General features: G+C 37.2%; 1 protein-coding gene across 1 annotated transcript; it reads left to right on the top strand.

Annotated features, from left to right (window-relative positions):
* The first annotated feature begins 1,893 nt into the window (after positions 1-1,893).
* On the top strand, positions 1,894-20,358 carry LOC134848181 (homeotic protein antennapedia-like). Its single transcript, XM_063865553.1, has 3 exons — positions 1,894-2,569; positions 13,392-14,802; positions 19,321-20,358. The coding sequence occupies exons 2-3, from the start codon at positions 13,641-13,643 to the stop codon at positions 19,797-19,799; spliced, it is 1,641 nt and encodes a 546-aa protein (XP_063721623.1). The 5' UTR covers positions 1,894-2,569; positions 13,392-13,640; the 3' UTR covers positions 19,800-20,358.
* Positions 20,359-20,646: the final 288 nt, after the last annotated feature.

The following is a 20,646-nucleotide window of genomic DNA, read 5'->3' on the forward strand; positions in this document are numbered from 1 at the left end:
CCGGAATTTTTCTGGCGTTTTTGTCCGAATTGTAAAAATTCGTTGGCCAACTTGTCCTTGCGGTTCGCTGTCGGTCCATCCAAGGCCGCTCTTATCCACAGTTTTTCCCATTTTATGCCACTGGCTAATCTCTGGATCCTGGCGCTTACTTCGGAAGGTACAACTAACTTGATTACAAGTCTGGTTTTAGTCTGCTTTTATACTATTGATATTTCTCTATTCTGTTTCAAACCTGATTAGAATGCCACGCCGCCGTTTCCTCTAGCCTACTTTTCTAGAGCCGAACAGACTAATTACGTAATGCCGTTACGTAACAGCTGTAACATGACAAGAATGTTGGGCTTCGGCTTGCGGAGACTTTTAGCTCGTTGGTATGTTACCGTTCAAAACCTTGCCGTTCATCGTGTGTTGGTAATGCAGGGAACAGATTTTGTTTGGCGGCGTATGTTTCTTTTGAAAGTGATATGTAAACATTTGCCCTATTTATTTGTTTACCCTTTGCACCAGTCCCGATCAAAGTCAAAAACTTCTCGAATCCGGTCTGGTCCGAATAACTGAATATTCTTTGAAGTCTCACCTTATCCCAAACTCCCTTACCCCCTCCCCCCCCCCCCCCCCGCCCTCTTCCCAATTACTTTTCTTATTTTTCCCTCAAAATTTGTACGGGTAAACAGAATAATCTGTCTGCAAACTCTCCAAGATTTGGTAAAACGGTTTTGCGGTTTTGGCCCACTCAAATCTTTGCTCAAGCTAAAAACACGTCAGAAGTGGATGGAAACGTAACAATCGAAAAAAACATAGACGTATGAATAAGTATCTTTCTTGAAAACTAGTTTTAACCTACTTGTAATATTTTTGATAACTTGAACTTCAAAAAGCTGATTAATATTGAACCAACTCAACTTTGCCCTTGGCTTAAGTATCTTTTGAACAATTTTAGACGGGCAAATTGCAACTAAATTTTGATTATTTATTTCATTTTATTTTGCAACAAATTTGAAATGAAACAAAAGTATAGACCAACCTTTGAAGCTGCCTATTAAACTGAGCACAAAATTTGCCCTTAGCTGAAAAATATTGCCCAAAGTTTGCCTATGGCGACAAAACGAGATACAAAATTTCTGGCCCGAAGCTTTTATTTTTTCTGTTTTTGGTTTAGGTTTCGGCTCGTGTTTTCTATTGTCTGTCGCTCGTAGCAGTAGAAAAACACGAAAACTTAGTTGTTGTTATTTGAACCACTAAATTGACCCAGATTTCTATCAATCGTGCCGAAATGTAGATCAACCATTGACATAGGTGTCATTCAAATTTCGACCCCTGATTTCCGCGTAAATTCCCCGCCGCGTTTTTTCACCATGCGCTTATTAATAGTAACGAAGTTATAATTCTTGTAATGGCGGGAACTTGTTATATTTTTGGAACATGGTGTAATTTAGGGATGTCCCTATTTTGATAGAAACTCCCAGATTTCAAAAAAACGGTGCTCATTAAAATTATGAATCGCACTTTCGACGATGATGATAATGATTATGAACTCCATAGTCCATAAAAGGTGATTTTCCCTGAGAAGATGGAATCCTTTTCGCAAGTGTTTTTTTTTCAGATCCCACATTCTTCAAGAAGCGGACCTGAGAAAACTTCAAGCAGCAGAAATACAGGTTGTGTGGGTTAAAGTGACATCTAAACAAAAACAATCTTCAAAGGTTTATCTAATTGATTGAAAAATTGATAAATTGCTTATACATTATGTTGTAGCGTTGTATGAAAAAGTAATCGGCAGAATTTTTGCATGCTTAATTAATAGTTTTTTTTGCTGTTTTTCTTCAATCAAGATAGCCAATCAGATTCAAGTAAATATATCTCAGATATAATTGGCCGACGTTTTCAGCTGAAGATAAAGAAAGAAAGGCCAAATATAGTGAAGAATTAACAAAGCTTTTGTTTATTCGGGACTTTTATGATATCGGCCAATTTGGTAAGAGAGTAAAAATACGGCCAACCTTAGTGGCTATAAATTTGACCAATTCAGTTATCCAATTTTACCCTAGCTAAGCTAGTGCTACCCTACCAGAACCCAAAAAGTCCCTCCATTTCAATATCGAAACTGAAAGTATCAAAGTATTACAGTTTTGATCCCCTCGCAACTAAATCGGTAGTATTAGCAACTTACTAGTTGAATCTGAACCAATGAAATTGCCAGTCGCTACAAGTTAGTAAATAAAAAACTTTTATAGACCTCCTGTGCTATTAGCCACAGAGCTCAAAAACAGCAGTGACACCGCAACAACAGCCTTTTTAATTGCGGGCCATTCAAAGTTCAGTCTAACATAAAATATCACAAAATTGTGCGACTATAATTGTCAAATCGAGTAATTTGACAGAGCTGTAAACATTATAAAATTGATTAGTGACACTTCATTGATACATTTCCTTAATTTGTAATTCTTTCAACTCGGTTGTTTCAAATTGTCCCCGCCCGAATAACCGAGACGGGAAAGTGAGAGCCAGTTTATGGTCCCCCTGCCAGAAAGAGAGAAAAGAGTCAAGGCCATTAACACAACATCGACAGGTAGGTGAAAAATTATTTTATTTGCTACTTTACTCGTGTTTTATTGCTCTATTTCTGCTCTTTTTACTGCCCAAGAATAGTTTTGTTTCAATTTATCACCCTCAATGGTTAGTAATTATACCTTTTAACCAGAACTGATCATACTTTTTTACAACTTCGGTTGAAACGTTAACAGTGTCTTGCTTGTTTTATGGTTGGGTTCAAGCTACTAGATTTTTAAACCGGTGATAAACACGTTATTCCCATAGTAACGACCCTCGAAAATCAAGAGAAACATTTTATAGTTAGAGGAATTTCTTTTAACTGCTCTCATGGATGTTTCGATCGTTTTTGATAGCAAAATTAACCCGTAATTATTTTTATGTAAGGATATAAAAATGGTCTGACTTTCGTTGAAATAAACGACTTGCTTTTTTGGCAAAATAGAAAATTGCATAACATCCATCAAACGTGTAATTACTAACCCATAAACATTTTATCGTTTTTTTTTACTTTGCTCGAATCATTTTACCCGATTTTTCAGACCGGCCGAACATCTAATAAACCGCTTCGACCGAAATGCCAAAAATTTCAGATTTTAACTCAAGTTCGATTCAAAGTTTTCGAAAATGTTACTGGAGTCGTAGAGAAAAATTACCCAGAGGAGGTTTCGGCTGAGATAGGTGAGATCAAAATATCTATTAAATACTTATTCAAAATATCAACACAAGTTTTCAATTTTAGTTCTAAGTGTATGAAGTATAATAACGTCTAAAACAGATTTGGTGGATGTAGGATTTTCTCAAGGGCGGGGGCGGATTTTCAAAAAATTTAGCGCCATCAGTTTATTGTATTTTAAGCCTTCATCTTCCTCGCATTGCTGCAGATCTAATAATTTTAAACAGGGGTGGATCTAGGATTTTCTCGAGGGGGGGGGGCGGATTTGAAAATTTATCGACATTTTTTTTAGTTCGACCAAATTGATTTTCCGAGCTCTCCCAAAGCACAAAAAAGACCCTGTTTTGCCCACAATTTCTGCGCCGCATGCAAAATTTTGAAAAAAAAACAGGCCGAAAAAGGCGTTTTTAGGCACTTTTTGGAAAACTTTTACCAAAAAATCGCGTTTTTTCGGCGCGCGCTCCCCCCTCAAATTTAGTATAAATTGGTGCCAAAGGCGCCTTTAGAAAACTTTTAGGGTCCGTTACCAGAAATGGATATCTCAAAATAGTACAAAGGGGGGTACTATTTATGGTACACACAAACAATTCAATTTTATTCTACTGCTTTTTTAACGTTAGTTCAGCTATAATTACTTCTAATTTCTGTATTTTGTACCAATCTTACTCGCCCTATTCTACTAGAAAAAGCAACACATTTAAAACGTTTTTCTTTCCTGATTTAAAAAAAATCCCTTGTTTTTGAATTTTTTGATGTAATCATGGTGTTTGGAACGATTTGTGCTACAGCAACCAGCTATTCTTGTTAGTTCGTTGTTCTTAGCTCCCGGCTGCAGTAAAAATTATTCATGGCTCAGACCCGAACAAAAATCGTTGACATCAAAGCTCATCACTGAGCTCTCGAAGGTGGTTCTCAATTTGCTCAATTTTTTTGGTAGTTTCTAGTGCATAAGTTTCTGCAGTGTTGAGGCCATCGAATTATTTTCTTTTGCTTTTTGAGCTGGCTTGAAGCGAATATAAGAGTAAATGCAAAGCAACTTTTGGTTGTGATTCCAACCTCAATAAAAACCTTTTTGTTCGCGAATTGCTTTTCAAAATGAACTCCAAGTAAATACCCAGTGTCGCAGATTGTTTTTAATTTTAACTTTCTGATAGGCTCAATACAATAATTGTTGAACTTTGTTAGACTCAACTTTTTGTGTAAATAATTAGTCTATAAAAATACAACCCCCCTCCCCGTAAAAACAACAAAATTTGCAAAAAAGTTTTCGTTTTTCGCTCAATTTTTTCAATATTAGTTGATGTAATTTTTTATTCTTTTTTTACAGCAACCGTTTTTTAAATGATTTTTTTGTTCTTTATTTTTTTAAAAATTGATGAAACATGAAATATTTATTTGAATAATAGCCTAAACACTGAGTTGAAGTATACTAGTACTGGTACAATAAATAATCTGACTGAAATTCGAACTTTTAACCAGTTTGTTACCTTTGTACGTACGATACTACAATCTATTTTGGCCGACCGTTTCCGAAAGGTTGACAGAAAATTTGTAAATCAGTATTATCAAAAAAGGCCCATTATCAAAATTTTGAGGGTTTTTTTGACAGTCATTAATCTGGGCTGCAAAAGATACGTTAAATTTAGGTCTTCAACTGTTTTGTTTAGCCCAGACAATTACTGTTAGTCAACCTTGAAAAGTTTTTCTAGACCTGAAACATGTAAGTCAATCATCCATTCTCTAGAAAAATAACTGCTTCCGTGGTTCTCCCTGACTCTCTTTTATTCTCTTGATTCTAATGTGCAAAAACAGCTTCTCCCAGAAGCGTAGAGTCCAGACATTTTGTTGTTTTTGCACAATAACAAATCTGCTCTTTTTGTGCGCTTATGCTAAATTGTATTTATTTTATCCCAGACTGTGCTTTTCGTGCTTATGATGTGTTATTTTTGTTTTGATTCTCACAAACCTGAGAATCTTTTCAGTATCTGTTGATGAGCTTAGGATCCCGTAGGAGGGGGGGGGGGGTTGTATAGTAGGTCTAAGTGAGTGTTAGTTTTCGTGATGGGTTGTTTTTGTTATCCGCTCTTTTCACAAATGGGTTCTTTTGAAGTTGTCGAAACTGGGTTAAACGGTTAACGCACTCCCTATTTACCGCTCTCTTAAACCTGACCCAAATAATGAAACTTTCTAACTAGTTTATAACTTATCAATTAGCAGGTCTTCCTTGAAAGAAAAAAGCCGCCGCCTAGGTGTGTATAGTCTACTATAGCCCTTATAACAGTTAACACCCTTAGTTCAAAATAGCCCCCCTCTTCGAAACCGTCCTTAAAGTGAGTGACTCATTTCGACTTGACTTTAAGTGTACTAAAATAATTGGTCGACAAGAGATGTTTTTGGACCAGGAAGTAACGCGACAAAAGCGCCAAGAGTTCTCACAGTTGTTGGTTCAAATTTATTGTTTAACTGCTTAGTAAACACTACTCGTGTTTCAAAAACAAGTCCACTAGCGCCATCAGTTTCTTGTCCTTTAAGTCTTCATCTTCCTCGCATTGCTTCAGATCTATTAGCTTTAAACAGGGGCGGATTTATGATTTTCTCGAGGGGGGGGGGCTGACTTTCAATAAATTTTCGAAGATTTCGTCGACCTTTTTTTAGGTCGACCAAATTGATTTCCAACCTCTCCCAAAGCAATGGAAAGACCTTGTTTTGGCAACATTTTCAGGACAGGCAAAATTTTGAAAAAAAAACAGACCGAAAAAAGCGGTTTAAAATTTTAGGCATTTCAAATTTTAGAAAAATTTCAGGGTCCGTCAGCCGAAAATATATCTCAAAATAGTACAAAAAGGAAACCCTTTGGGTCGGCAGGGGGTCGAATCCCTGAGAGGGGAGCGTCCGCCCCCACCCCCCTAAATCCGCCCCTGACTTTAAAAGCTCTTCGTAAATGATCACCTCAAAACGACTCCAAATGATTTATTTTTTTTTTATTTCAAACTAAAAGAAATGATGATGTTTATTATTGGAAACGTCCGCGAGCTTGGCCGCTTTGCGATCTCCTTAAACCTTTCGCCGAGTCTTTTCTACCGATGTCAATGTTCAATATCATCAATCAAGCGAATTCTGAGACCTGTCGCCAATTTTTTTACTCACTGCGAAAAATAATACGACTGCTTTGATTCTGAGAAAAAATAGTGTTTACACATTCATTTTGTTTTCTCGTTTTTTCTAAGTTTCACGTACGTTTAATCTGATTTTTCAATCTGTAAACCTTTTTTGGAACTTAAATGTCAACCAGAAGAGTTTATGAAAATACTGACCATTCATTCACCGTAAGCACATGTTGAAGCACTGATTATTGAGACTAAAAACGAGATCAAATTCTAAGAGGACTCTTCAACTCACTTTCATCTGGGGGTCCGACTTTTTTCACACCATTCAATCTGTTCGAACGAGCATCGAGTTTCCAACTCAGACAGTTTCAAGTCGGCTTGTCGGTAACATGATAAGAGCTCCACACTATTAAGATTCCAGACAATATTTTACAACCCCGCCAACTTAACTGTTTAAAAAGGTACGAAATCTGGCTCGGATCAAAAGCGATTTTGCCGACTCGATTTGTAGTTTTTGGTGAGAACAATTTTGGTTATAGTATTAATGAAGGCTTAGCGTGGCTGGGTTAATAAAAATTAATGAGGCAACTTGGTGCAATTGTTAAATTCGTGCGTAACTTGATGATCGGTTGTGATTCGTAACAAATCTGTTTGGACCCTTCAATCATCGTTTTATGGTTCTCACCAAGGTGTCAATATGATAATACCTGTTACAGACCGTTATTTCTGTTGTTTGTTGCAGTTTTCAGTCTAGTGATTCTCATTTAATTGATTTTTCTACGCCAAATTTACTTACTTAAACCGATTTGTCAATTTTGACCCCAGACGAATTAACATAAATACAATTTAATCAATTCAAATTGAAAATACTCAAATTATTTCTACGGCAATTTCCGACCCAATAAAAAGGAATAGTCCAATAAACCGTAAGTTTGAAACCCCATTTTAACTAATTAAGTATTATAGTTTTTCTCTGCAAAAACTACTTTAAAACTATGGATCATATCATTATAATTAAAAACTGAATGATTCCATACAACTGAGCATTAAATTAGTTATTCATTTTTCAAATTCGATTGTATCTGGACCTGAAAAAAAAAAGATAATCAATCAGATACTTGAATAGCCAGTGGCTGCACGAGGAACACAGTGTTTCGACGACATTGATAGAGGAAAAACTCATAAACTCGTTTTTTTTTCAAAACTCAAAAATTTCAAAAAATCAAAAAATCAATATCAAATTAAAATTAGTCCAAACAAAAAATTTTAACCAAAATTTCCCGTCATTTGTTCTAGAAATAGTGATTAAATCAGGCAAAAAATTGCACAAATACGTAGTAAGTAATAACCAACATAACCTTAAAAGTGTGCTTGAATTAAATTTGAAGATCAGCCGCTAAATAAATTCTTACCAGCCTTGTTTTCTTAACATTAAGACAATTTTTTTGAAATTTTTTATTTTTCTGAATCACTGCTGTAAGGACTTTAGCTTCTGCTACACTTGAACTCCAATCGTCTTTAAATAACTCAAAATCAGCTGAAAAAAAACAGACCCTCCGAAACTATAGTTTATTTTCCTAAGGGGGGGGGGGTGATCGGAAGAATCATTCTCAAATAGCAGTTGTTTTCCAGGCGCATTGAGTCCGTTTTCATGCTAAAAATCTTTCCAAATAAAACCAAAAAGGATTCCAAATGAAAATCAAAAAGTTCCCTTAGTTTTCTGAGTTTTTTATTAAATTTTATTTTAATAACCACCTTCATCTCTTCGGCCGAGACCATCAAGCACTCAATTTTTCAGGCTGCAGGCTTTTCTGGCCAATTTCTGAACACTTGAAGCAGTATTAAATTCTTTTTTTTGCATCCTTTTTTTAATTTTGGTTCTCAATGACCGTTGTTAATCCCTAAACTTAATCATGTCTGCACTGGGTTCGTTAAATCAATCATTTTTTTGAAAGGAAATTATAAATTGAAAAAACTCATTTTGTAGTACGTTAAATTTAAGCATTGTGAAATTTCAATTATCATATTAAAATATAAGGAGAAGACGATGAATTGCATAAAATGTGTCGAAAGTCAACAAGTATTTATATTGGACTCATAATTTTCGTTTTTCCTTTTAAAATTTTGATCCAATTTTTCGTTGGAGAATCAGAATTTTGCGAATTGGTTTCTTTTCTAAAACATTTTGCATTCGGGTCATAAAATAATTTTGAGGACCAATTATAATGCGTCAACTAAATCGAAACAGTAATGCTCGTTTATCACGGCAATGGTCTGAATGATCCGACTGCCCCTTAAAGCTCATTAAAAAAAATTTCCTAATGTTTCTTTTCTTTTTTCCAACCACATGTAAAAAACAAAGGTATGTTTTTTGCGTCTCGTGTTGTAATAATAGGAACAAACTATTGGCGTCAGTTAATTTTGGAATGATTTCATTTGTTTTTTTACGCGTGTTATAACAATGCAATATCTCGTGTGTTCTCTATTTCAAATTCGCCGAATCAGCAATTATCAAACTCAATAGCTTTACAAAAAAGACCACACGTGAAATAATCTTTTAAATTTGAGCTCAAGACAACGATATATTTTTTTTAAAAGTCAAAATGTTAAACATTAATGCGAACATGAAGCTTCCACCATTTTTTTGAAAGTCGGAACAGCATAAGGTCAAATCACTGAATGTTCTGACTGCCCTTCTGAATGTTCGATCGAAGCTCTTCATTTAACAAATTTTTATTCTGATTAAAAAATCTCCAAATTGACAAAAATGGCCCAAACTGAAATTGTCAAGTTTCAATTCGACTAATACGCTTTAATAAGACAAAATATATCGCGCGGTAACCATATTAGTTTGATTTTTAGTCGTCAAATTAGTCTCAAAATCAAACCGTTGGAATTTTTTCAAAAAGCTGCAACAGATGAAATATCTTTTTAATTTTGAGCCCTGGGAATAAATATCTTTCAGTATAAATGAAAAAATTCCGCCATAAATGAGTAGTTTAAAAGTCGAAATTTGTCTGGATAAAAACCACTTTTTGCTCATATTTTTGGGCACTTTCTTTGAAAGTTGAAACAAAAAATTTAGAAAACGGACTCATTCTATCTATCAACTGCAAGCATGCAATATAGGGCGCAAAAACGCGCACTAAATGGGTATAAAGTACTAACTTTGCCATTTTTAAACAAACATAACCCTAACTTTACAAAAAAATTTACCAGAAAAGAAAACAAAAGTTTTTGACTTTGAACTCAAGTTCATTTAAAATGCTGTATATAAACGTAAAACAATTAATTTGACTGTGATACTTGTCTAGAAATAAATCACCCGGTCGTAAGTTATATCTATTAACTCGGAAAAATGAAACTTGCGGGTTGAAAAAAATTAGTTCTATGGTTTATTTGCCCACAAAATCTGCACCTTGAAAGTTTTGGTCGAAAATGTTCAGTTCAAAATTCGTCAATTCTTTCGTAAAAACTAAAACGTCCGTTTGAGAAGGGCTATAAATCAAAAGGTACAATTATGATAGAGGGGTCCCAAGAACTCACCGGGTTCTTATGTAAATAGGGTTCCTCAAAATTTTTCTACTTAGCTGATCGATTATGTCAGTTTGAACATCAAATAAGTTATCACATACAGCACAGGTTAGTTACGTTTGAAAAAAACTTGAATTGACGACCGCTGCTTTTTTTTGACTTAGTTAATTACTGTGTTTGCTTAAAACTACCAATCAAACGTGTACGCAGGGGCGGATCTAGGATTTTCTCGAGGGGGGGTTCGGATTTTCAAAAGTTTTGAAAAAATAGGCCAAAAAAGGCTTTTATAGGCAATTCTCGGAAAATTTTGACCAAAAAATTGCGTTTTTTTGGCGCGCGCTCCCACTTGAAATTAATATATATTGGCACCTAAGGCGCCTTTAGAAAAATTTTAGGGTCCGTCACCAAAAATGGATATCTCAAAATAGTACAAAGGGGGAACCCTTTTGGTCGGCAGGGGGATGAATTCCTGAGGAAGGGCGTCCAGACCCCCCCCCCCCTAAATCCGCTGGTGCGTGTACCAATCAAAAATATCGCATAAAGAAGCAGGAGGGCAAATCAAAAATTGAAAGAAAGCTCTCTGATTTTGTTTTGTAAATTGATGAACGCTTTAAGTTCGACCACAGAGGGATTCGAACCCCTCAACCTTCTGATTTGAAATCAGACGCCTTGTCCGTTTGGTCCTAACGATGAATATGGATCTGGTGGTATGATAGTTGGGGGGGGGGGGGGTGTGTCTGTATTAAATCAAGAAGAAATGCGATTAGAAATGCATATGCTGGCCCTTTTTATCCCCCCCCCCAATTTCAATTTTTCCAATTTGGCCTTTTTCATTCAGGTGGGGAAGGGTGGTCTGGGGGAGGGGGAGGGAAGACAAGAAGCGGAAAAAGCGCCAAATGCTTTTCGAATAATTTGAGGTTCAAGTTTTTTTTACTTTCGATGACGCATCTATAATGAAGGGGCCCAATTATAAATACTTAAACCATGTGCCTTAAATGTTTACTTCCTACATTTTTTCTATTTTTCACTATAAAGATTCCAATTAGGTGCATAGAAAGATATGATTAAGATCCCATGCAGTTTTTGTTCCGGAGCTTCATTGATTTAAAAATGCAGCGCTTCACATTAAAAGTTTTCGGATTTCTCTAACTATTCCCCCTTGTGGTACCTAGAAACGAATTGCCACTCTTATAATGATCTTATTCAACAGTTAAGCATATGCAAACTTTGTGCTCTAAAACTAATCCCCTTTGCGAAGGGGGGGGGAGCGGGGTGGGTAGCTCAAGAAGTCTAAATTTTCTTATCATTTTTTGTTTTTCTCTCCCCATTAATTCGTTAGGGCGTTCCGGTTCCCTATCGTGTTGGCGTCCGCGCTTCTTCCTCGCCTTTTCAAGTTTTTGGGCGTTGTCCGGTTGTGATCTGCTCATTTGGATAGTTTGATTTTCTAACTTTATCTCGCCTCTTCCTTTTTCTACCTGTTCTAATCTAAGTTCGGCCCAAAAACAACTGCTTATCGCACGTTTTATGGGATCGATATGGGGAAAGCGAGAGTCTCTTTTTTGGACTTGTGAGCTTTATCGGGAATACTGAAATGCTAATTTTGCGCAAAAAGAGGAAAAAGTTGGACAAATTTTCAGGCAGAGGCGTAATTTTTTCAGCCTATCCCAACTTCAAAGGGCGCTATCGGCTTTGTTTGGACGCTAAATTACAATATTATTCAAATAATTGCCAGAAACCGTGTTAATTGCCAGGCCTCCACTTTGAAAAGTCTGTTATTTTTTCAATTTTTCCATTTTTTCCAAATAATTTCCAAGTGAGCCGGAATAATTTGACCCAGAGGGAAAAGCCCGCAGCCAAAAAACAAATATGTCTAAATACAACTCTCTCAATATGACCGTAACTCAACATTTGTCTGGTTTACAATAGTGATGGCTATTTTTCGTTTTGAAATTATTGTAACCTTAAGGAACTTCAAAAATTTTCATATTTTTGCAAACAAAGCGGGTATTATTTTTATAATTAGAAATATTCCCAAATCAATCGCTTTTCAGGCTATTTGCGCCTTCAAATTGCCCACAAATCACAGGCTTGTGCAATTATTTGAAATGAGTTGTCTTAATAATCGATTGATTGAGAAATCACATATGGAAAATTTTTTATTGCAATGAAGTCTTACTAAAGCATGGCTTTTCATGGCTTTTTTTTGCAAGCATTTCAATCTTGACGCTTTTTTGGTCTCTTCAATCTAGACGCCTCTTCAGGAATTCGACCCGCTCAGCAACCAAGCGCGCGCCGAAAAAACGCGTTTTTTGGTCAAAATTTTCCAAAAAAGACCCAAAAATGGCGCAAAATTTTTGGTCAAAATAGGGTCGTTATAGTGTTCTTGGAGTGTTCGGAAAATCAATCCCCCCCTCGAGAAAATTCTAGAACCGCCCCTTGTTGATGATGACAAAGGTAAAGGTTTTAAGGGCGGTAACAAACATAAGCGAATTTAAGACTAGTTTTCACATATTTTTAAGACTTAATTTTCACATAATTTGCTCATATTTTCATGAGATGGAATCACACTTTTTTCAAGGCGTCCCTGGTAGAAAACACTTACATGGATAATGTTGACCTTTTGGAATCAATTGGAAACCTTTTTCCCTGGCGATCTTTTGATTTCATATATGGGAGTTTTATGGATCTGATTTAGTATCATGAACAAAAGAGTCATCTTAGGGTCACGCACGATTTAGTTATAGTTTTGAGATAACATAAGTGAAGTTATAACTTTAGCAGAAGAATTGTAGTGAACTTTATTTACTTTTGCAACAATTTATCAGTTCAGAACTCTGCGAAGGTCGAATAAAAGGTGAAAAAAGGCTGAAGCAGGGGGTAGAATTTGGGATGAGTTAGTTATTAAATGACAGCAGGTATATTTGGGCAAACAGTTACTCGATAAGGATCGGTTGAATGGACTGAGTTGTCAACACTGATAATAAGATGATACTCTGTTTAATTCCAATAATCGCACAAATATTCTTCTGATGCTGATCCAACTTTAAGTAAACACAGGCAATATTGAGAGATCTTTGATGTTTATTTAATAGATTCAACAGATATATTTTTGAGCGCCGATTTTAATCTCATCAAACCAGAAACTCATCTAGCCTAACAATGATAGAAGATCTTGATTTTGCCAAATTTTGATTTTTTTTTGAACATTTTGTACGTTTTTTCGGCTAGTTGTGTTTCTTTCTGACAGTTTGGAAACTTTTCTCAAAATTTGCAAAAAATGCGAGCGGCCATTGTTTGTTCTAGTTTTGGAGTTTTTGATCAATGATAAGAAAAGGAGAAATAAGTGAGAAATGATTTGAGTAAGCAAACTGAAAGATGACACAATATACGTGTACCAGCTAGGTATCTCGGGAGTGTGATCTAAACTGTAATGTCATCATTATCTCGCTATATCACGCTTTCAAAACACCTTCCGAAATTGAGCAGAAACATCCCAACTTTGAACTATTTGATCTACTGTTTAGATTTCTCATCACGAATAATTCTCAAAGCGGACTGCAAAATACTGAAGCAACCCAACCGATACCATTTCTGAAATACCAGCAGCTTCGAGATTTGACGAGTCGATTCGGATTAGAGCATTTGGCCAATCCAAACAATCCCCCACTTTGGAAAAGGAACAAAAGAGATCCCAGATTGGACCGACTGGAAGTGAGGTCGTGTTCTTAATACAAACCAGTTATAATTAGTATTGAAGTCGTCGGAAGATTCTGATGCCCCCTGTTGTGTTACATCCCCAAAGCTACCCTGCAGCCTCACAGCAAATCGGAATGAGTTGGGGGGCATCTGCGCACTACGCAACTCACGACAACAACACGGCAACACAACATCACCTAAACCACTTTGCCACCGCTCCTCAGCTTCCGGTCGAGTTTGACCCCTTGAATAGGTCAAATAACAAATCTTCAGGGGTCAATGACCTCAACTTGAACTCCTCAGGTCAACAAATTACACCTGTAGATACAATGTTAGCGTCACCTGGCTACGTGAACACCCAAAACTTCATGGCAAATCAATCGGTCGATTCGAAGCTTTCGCCTTTCGAAGACGCCGGCCAGAGCCAAGCGCAGCAGTTGTACTGGACCCACGCGAACGCCTATTCGAATTACTACCACTCAAACATGGCTGCGATCGATGGGTGCAATAGGGTCGGGTTCTACGGGTCACGTGATACTTCAAAATTCATGCCCAATCCAGCAGCCGCCGCTAATTTAAACTTATACGAGCAGCACATTAATAACTACCGAAACATGGTCACAGGGGCAAATAACCCAAACGGGTTGGTAATTAACTCTTCATTTTTGCCCCTTTCCAACCACCCGCATACTAATAACAACAACAACAACAACAACAATATTGTACAGCATCCACATAACAATCACACCACGTACGATCATACCAACCAAACGGCGTTCGAGTTCGGAACGAGTTTCAACTCCCAGATTCAAAACAACGCCATCATTCATACGAACAATGTGAATTTCGTGTCGCCTTCGCTGCTCGGCGCCACTACCAACACCAGCATCAGCCAATCAAATCAGAGTACATTAGTCACAGCTGTACCACCGGTGAACCAATCACAAGCGGGCACCCCAATTACGCCAACCAACCGGAACGCTTCCTGGTCAACAACCAATCACAACACAGCTGCAGCGGACCAACGCAACTCGCTGGCTCCAAACGTCAAAACTTGCATCAAATCGGAGGCGAGCCTAAGTCAGGGATCCGGAAGCCCCCCGCGGGATGTTTCCGGGGGGTCTCTTGGAGTGGGAGGCTGCTTCAACTCGGCAGAGAGCTCGCCGGCCGATTCGTCGACTGAATCTGTCGGCAATATTATGAACTCGCCAGAACACGCCGGCAGCATTTCACCCAGCTGTAAGTTGATTTTTTATCTTTTTCTCATCCTTTTTTAAACTCAAGCTTTCCTGACTTAGAAAGATATTGAATGAGGTCTGCGCTTATCTCGCTCGTTTTGCTCATTTTGCTCTTAATGTTTCGCACACAAAGACTCTTAGAAAGGCGTGACTTTTGTTAAGTGAGAATGTGTCATTTTCATTTAAAATTGCGTAACCGAACCATTGATCTTTTTATATCGATTCTGATTGTTGACTCCATAAGAATAGTTGCTTCAAACTACTTTTTCAATTTGAACTCTTGAACACAAAATTATTTTGAGATCTTATTCGAAAAACGGCTTTTCCGAAGTTATGAGCCAAAGACGTCTTTGCAAACATTTTTGGGTCATTCGACCCTTAAATGGCTGTCACAAAATAGTACCAAAAGGTTGACTCTTTGGTTAGTGAAGGAGCCCGCGCCTCCCTAAATTCCAACCCGCTTGGAGTAATTATTCGCTTCTTGGAACTCCATGAAAAAACGACGTGAAACCATCTTTTGAATCAATTTTACAAATTCAGTTATGACGAATTGGTATTTTTTTCTCACAAACTCACTTAAACGTATCGGTGTAACACTTAATTTACTATTCTTTTTACGACCGATAATAAATTGCAGCCTCAAGTTTTTTCGTCCCACTTTTAGCACATTTATCGTTTTGGGGGACGTTTTATTACCATTTTGAAACCGAATTCCCCCACCATCAAAATCTGAATCAGGACTGTCGTATCTTAGAAATATGTCAACTGCTCGAAGGGTGGAAAAATTCCAATTTTCTACCAATTGTTTCTCCGAGTCCTGTCGAACGCCGACCTTATTCACACGCGATGTGTGAACTGGTTATTTTTATTTGTCTGATTTATTGAGTAATAAAATAGAAAATAGTAAATAAATAGAACAATTTTTTCTAAATCGTCGGTATTTGGATCTTTTGTGTACCATTTACAATAGCATGCTGGTTTGTGTTGTTTTTTGATGGTTGTCAAACGTTTTTTGCCGTGTTTCAGTTTCTGGTATGTGTTTTGTATTATTTCTTTGTGATTACTATATTGATTCTCGCATAATACGTGTAATTAGCGAGATGCCAGTAATTCAGTAATACGTACTTTTATCAAGTGTCGGTCGGATTCGGCGTTCAGGTGTGTTAGTTATAATTGTGAACCAAGTTAATAATTTTTGACTAGCTGTATTGAGTGTGGAGTGCTCTTAGCGGTTTCACTTGGTACGTTTCAACCGTCCAACCATCGCGTTCATCTTCGTTCAAGTGAAAACTCTCTTTTTGATGTTCGGTCGGCACTCGAATTAATTTGTAATTAACTAATTATCTACAACCTCACAACTTCAAAGAATAACTTGCACCGCAAACAGCAGAAGCGCTCCAGAAGTTTTTCCAGTAGCTCTTCACGACAATCAACTTGAAAAAATGCACCATCAAAACAACAATACCAACAACAAAGTCGTCACTACATATAAGAGAAATCAAATCTCAGAAAAAAGCCGCCCCATTTTCATGCGTTTTTGTCTTAAGTTTTCATTCTGTTTAGTCACAATTTTCGGCTAGTATTTTTTGCTCAAAAATAATTTTTTGACTAACAAAAGCAAATAATGCTTCTCTTGGTTTTCATCGAGAAGTGATTGGCTGCTGACAACTACACAAGACAATGTTCGCTCCGATAATTCATATGACTAGAAGAAAAGATCTCAAAAAAGAAACTTGTTATGAATCGGTCTGTACATTGTGCCATGTTTAGCCGTAGACTAGCCGCTGGTAATACCATGTCTGCAGGATGCAAAGCCGACGATACTTTAAGCCGACATAGAAAACACACGCTCGAACATTTAAGCAGAATCCCACAAACGTCGCTGAAATGAGAAAATCATCCCACTTCTAGGAAATTCAAAGTCAGTTGAGGCTTTTATAGACATAACTATGTTTAAAATCTTGGTTATCGACTGGCTGAGAATTCGGCTTGGTGGTGTTTGGCGGACGTTGGGATCTCTGGGATTCTTGCTACGTGTGAGGATCTAGTTTAATTCTGGTATTTTTTCTCGAATATTGTAACTCTTCTCGTTTCTTTTATTCTCAGTTGAAGTTTAGATTTGTCGGCGGGGCTGAGTAGATAGATCTATTAAGTTTGGCAAAGCCTTTCTTTTGAAGTTCTCAATCTTTGCTTCTAGATGAAACGCAACAGCAACTTTTGCTGCGCCGAAACCGCCCGCCGACAGATCTCTTTGAAGTGTGATATGAAAACAAGAAGTTTTTCTGAAACATAATCGCTTTCCAAGCACATTCATTTTGGCGGTTGGGCAACTCCCGTTAGACTATTCTTACCAACGAAAGGGTTCCAAAAGCAACGGAAGTAGACGTTTGTAGCAAGGACGGGTAATAAGCTTAGGCGGGAAGCGAGCCGCCCTATCAAAGGTATTAAGGGGAAAGTATGGCACTTTTGTTGTGTTGCAAAGTGAGCGCCTGAACAAACAAAGTTACTCGACAAATCTAAACCAAATATAACCTAATTTTCCATTCTCGAACCAGAACAAACCAACGCTAATTTGTCGCAATCCCCCCAAATATAAATTGGACAAAACCGTTGCGGGATAGGGAAACAAAATAAGGGCGTTTCTGAGAGGGAATATGAGAAAACTTATCAAGAGACGCAGTCTACAGGTGAAAATGTTTCGCACATGCATGTTATGTCGCGGCCACATTAGCCAGTGTTAATCAACACTTCCAGTAACTTCCAGCAAACATCACAAAAACATCAACTGCTACAAAACCCAACATGTGGCTCTGTTTTGCATGTTCTTTGAAGCAAAGTTCAGCTGTTTCAATGGAAGCAGTGGCGGATTTAGGGGGGACACCTTTTTCTCCCAAGGATTCGACCCCCTCACCAACCAAAGGGTTCTCCCTTTGGTATTTTTTATGACATATAATTTCGGCTGATCAATCCTAAATTTTTCTAATGGCGCCTTTGGCGCCAATTTACACGAATTTTGAAGGGGGCGCCGAAAAAAAACGCAATTTGTTTGGTCAAAGTTGTCCAAAAAGTGCACAACAACAGCATTTTTGACCTGGTTTTTCAATTTTTTTCTGTCAAATTAAGGTTTTTTTTTTCATAGTGATATGGGAGAGCTTGGAAAATCAATTTGATTGACTTAAAAAATCAAAGAGTCGACAAGTTTTCGAAAATTTTTTGAAAATCTGCCCTCCCCCCGAGAAAAGCCCAGATCCGACCTTGAAAGGAAATTGTTTTTTTAACTAAGCAAAATGCAAAATAGAGAATTTTTGAAATCGAGTCCAAAATATTAGGCAGCTGCACGTTTTCAAATTTTCAATTTGTCAAATGTAGCATATGTCATTTCAATTACACTCCCTGATTGATAAAAAATAAAAAATTAAACTAAGTAAGCAACCCGTTGTCAAATCCGAAGATACATTTTTTTCGAATTAACAGCTAGTTTCACAAAATCAGAGTAATAACTTCTGATGTTGCTATGCAGCTGACATGCTCAACTTCATGAAAATTCGAATTTAACTACTGGCTGGGTATAGTTACTACTGGTATATGCTATAACTATAACTCAAACCATTGTCTGTATAAACATAGAGCTTCGATCCTAATTTTATGCTTATGAATATTCGGCTTCATGGTTGTCGACTTAAGCTCTATCGGATTTTTTTTCCAAATTCTGAAGATCACTTTGCACACGCTATTTATATAGCTGTCATGGATCCTGTGTGGACTTTACATGCAATTTCTTCCAATATCATTTCGTGACAAAAATTTTCGGCTGAGGTTCAGCTAATCGGCTGTCGGCCTCATCTCGGCTTATTTACAGAAATTTTTGAATTTATGATGTAGGGGTGTACTTTCGATATTGATAAGACTCTGTCACTAGTTTTTGAATGCCCATTCTCATCCCCACTAGGACCTTTTCGAAAAACTTTAATAAACTTCAACTCAAAAAAAAAAAATTTTTTTCGTTTTTCCCATTCCTGCGTCAATTGTAACTTTGCTCCAGTTCTGTTTGCTAATTTTTGAGCAACATGTTTTATAATGCCTTCATTTTCTAATTGGTGTATCGCAAATGGTGAGAAGCTCAGCTTCGCCTCTGTGTTTAAGCTCAAAAGGGTTCTTTATCATTTTTGCCGTTTCCACCATATAAGTTTCATAAATACGTGATCAAATGCGCTGTGCAATGCCGTTTAATTCGCACTTTTGAAACTCTCCAAGTTGATTTAGTGATCTGTGTATCGTTTACTGTGGTGGAGTCAAAAAGTAGCAATTGACTCATTTCGTTTGCACGTCTGTAAATGCTTAGCAGCAAAATGTATCCGCTTACGGAGGGTATAGCAGAAAAGACGTTTTCATTTATAATTGTTCATTTCAGAAAAAAACTTGATGTGAGCTGGATAGACTTAATGTGTTCAATCATTGTTTATGACTACTAACTGCGTATTTTCAAATATCAATTTTGAAACGTTTTTTTTGTTTTCAGCTCTCTACGCTCAGATGACCTCTGACCCTTCGGGTGTTCTGCAGGGAAATCAACAGGTCATGTCATCCAGCGGTCACTCACAGGGTTCCCACAATCACCACCTGCTCATGACACCCGGAAACACTTCAGTGCCGCCCCAGACACCCTCCAATGGCGGGACGAACCCCTCGTCCGGGGGAGGCATGGCATGGATGGCCAGAAACGTCAGTCGGAAGAAGCGAAGACCATACACAAAGAACCAAACTCTGGAATTGGAGAAAGAGTTTCTCTTCAACACGTACATAACCAGAGAACGTAGACTGGAAATAGCGAGATCACTCAACCTGACAGATCGCCAGGTCAAGATCTGGTTCCAAAACCGGAGGATGAAGAACAAAAAGCAGCACTCCGGAGGACCTGGTATGGGACCCCCGATTCCTGGTCATCCGGCGATGCACTTGATGGTGCCTCAACAACATCCGCCTCATCACATGTTGTGACTATGAGTCGGACCAAATTCTAAAAAAAAACTCATTCGAGCGCAGGAGAAGTTCCGGGAATCGAAGTTTTCCGAGAATCACTTGCTTTAAGTCTCCATTCCCAGTTATGCCCGGACTTTTGCTGGGCTCATTTCCGGTTTAATAGCTTTATTAGTAATACCAATTCGCAGTACCAAACTTTCGAAAAGCTTTATTTTCTCTCTTCCTATTTTTATTAATAGTTTCTTTCTTTTGTAAAACTACAACTTGCTTGATGCAAATGTTTTCTAAGTGCTGATTGTCTTCCATACATAATCCCTCTATTCTAATAATAACAGTAAACACTAATTAAAATTGAAAATGAGCAAAATATAATTTTGATCTATTTCAATATAAGTGTCTAAATTATTTTGAGATAGTTTTGTACGCATTATATCGATGAAATATGCTTGTTTGTCTGTTGAATATCTCTTCAAAATTACTGTTATTTGAGTTCCATGCATAGTGGGGATGAAAAAAAATTGAAAATTGACTTTCAAATGGTGCAGTTGCTTAAATATTGTTCTATGTAAAAGCTAAGTAGCATATTAAATTCGTAAAAAAACCTTTTATTGCATCAGATTTTATCACTAAGGACCAAGAACAGAGCAGAGATGCTCAACAATTTCCATATTTTGGAATTCAACCAAAATGATTACCCTGGCTATTATAACACAAAAGACTCCCTTGTGCCAAAAAAATGTCTCAGATCTACTTAACAAGCCCCCATTTTTTTAAAAAAAAGTCTCGACCACTCTAAATAAAATCAGTGAGTTAGTACTAGAGTTTTTTGAGAATTCTAAGTTTCAAGCAATCTGATTGGTCAAAA

This window comes from Symsagittifera roscoffensis, chromosome 6 (genome assembly GCF_963678635.1).
Source record: "Symsagittifera roscoffensis chromosome 6, txSymRosc1.1, whole genome shotgun sequence".
Lineage (NCBI taxonomy): Eukaryota > Metazoa > Xenacoelomorpha > Acoela > Convolutidae > Symsagittifera > Symsagittifera roscoffensis.

Excerpts from the sequence above, each read along its gene's own strand:
- LOC134848181 (XM_063865553.1), top strand. The coding sequence starts at position 13,641 with ATGCCCCCTGTTGTGTTACATCCCCAAAGCTACCCTGCAGCCTCACAG. Across the intron at positions 14,803-19,320 it reads CGGCAGCATTTCACCCAGCT|CTCTCTACGCTCAGATGACC; the intron begins GTAAGTTGATTT and ends TTTTGTTTTCAG.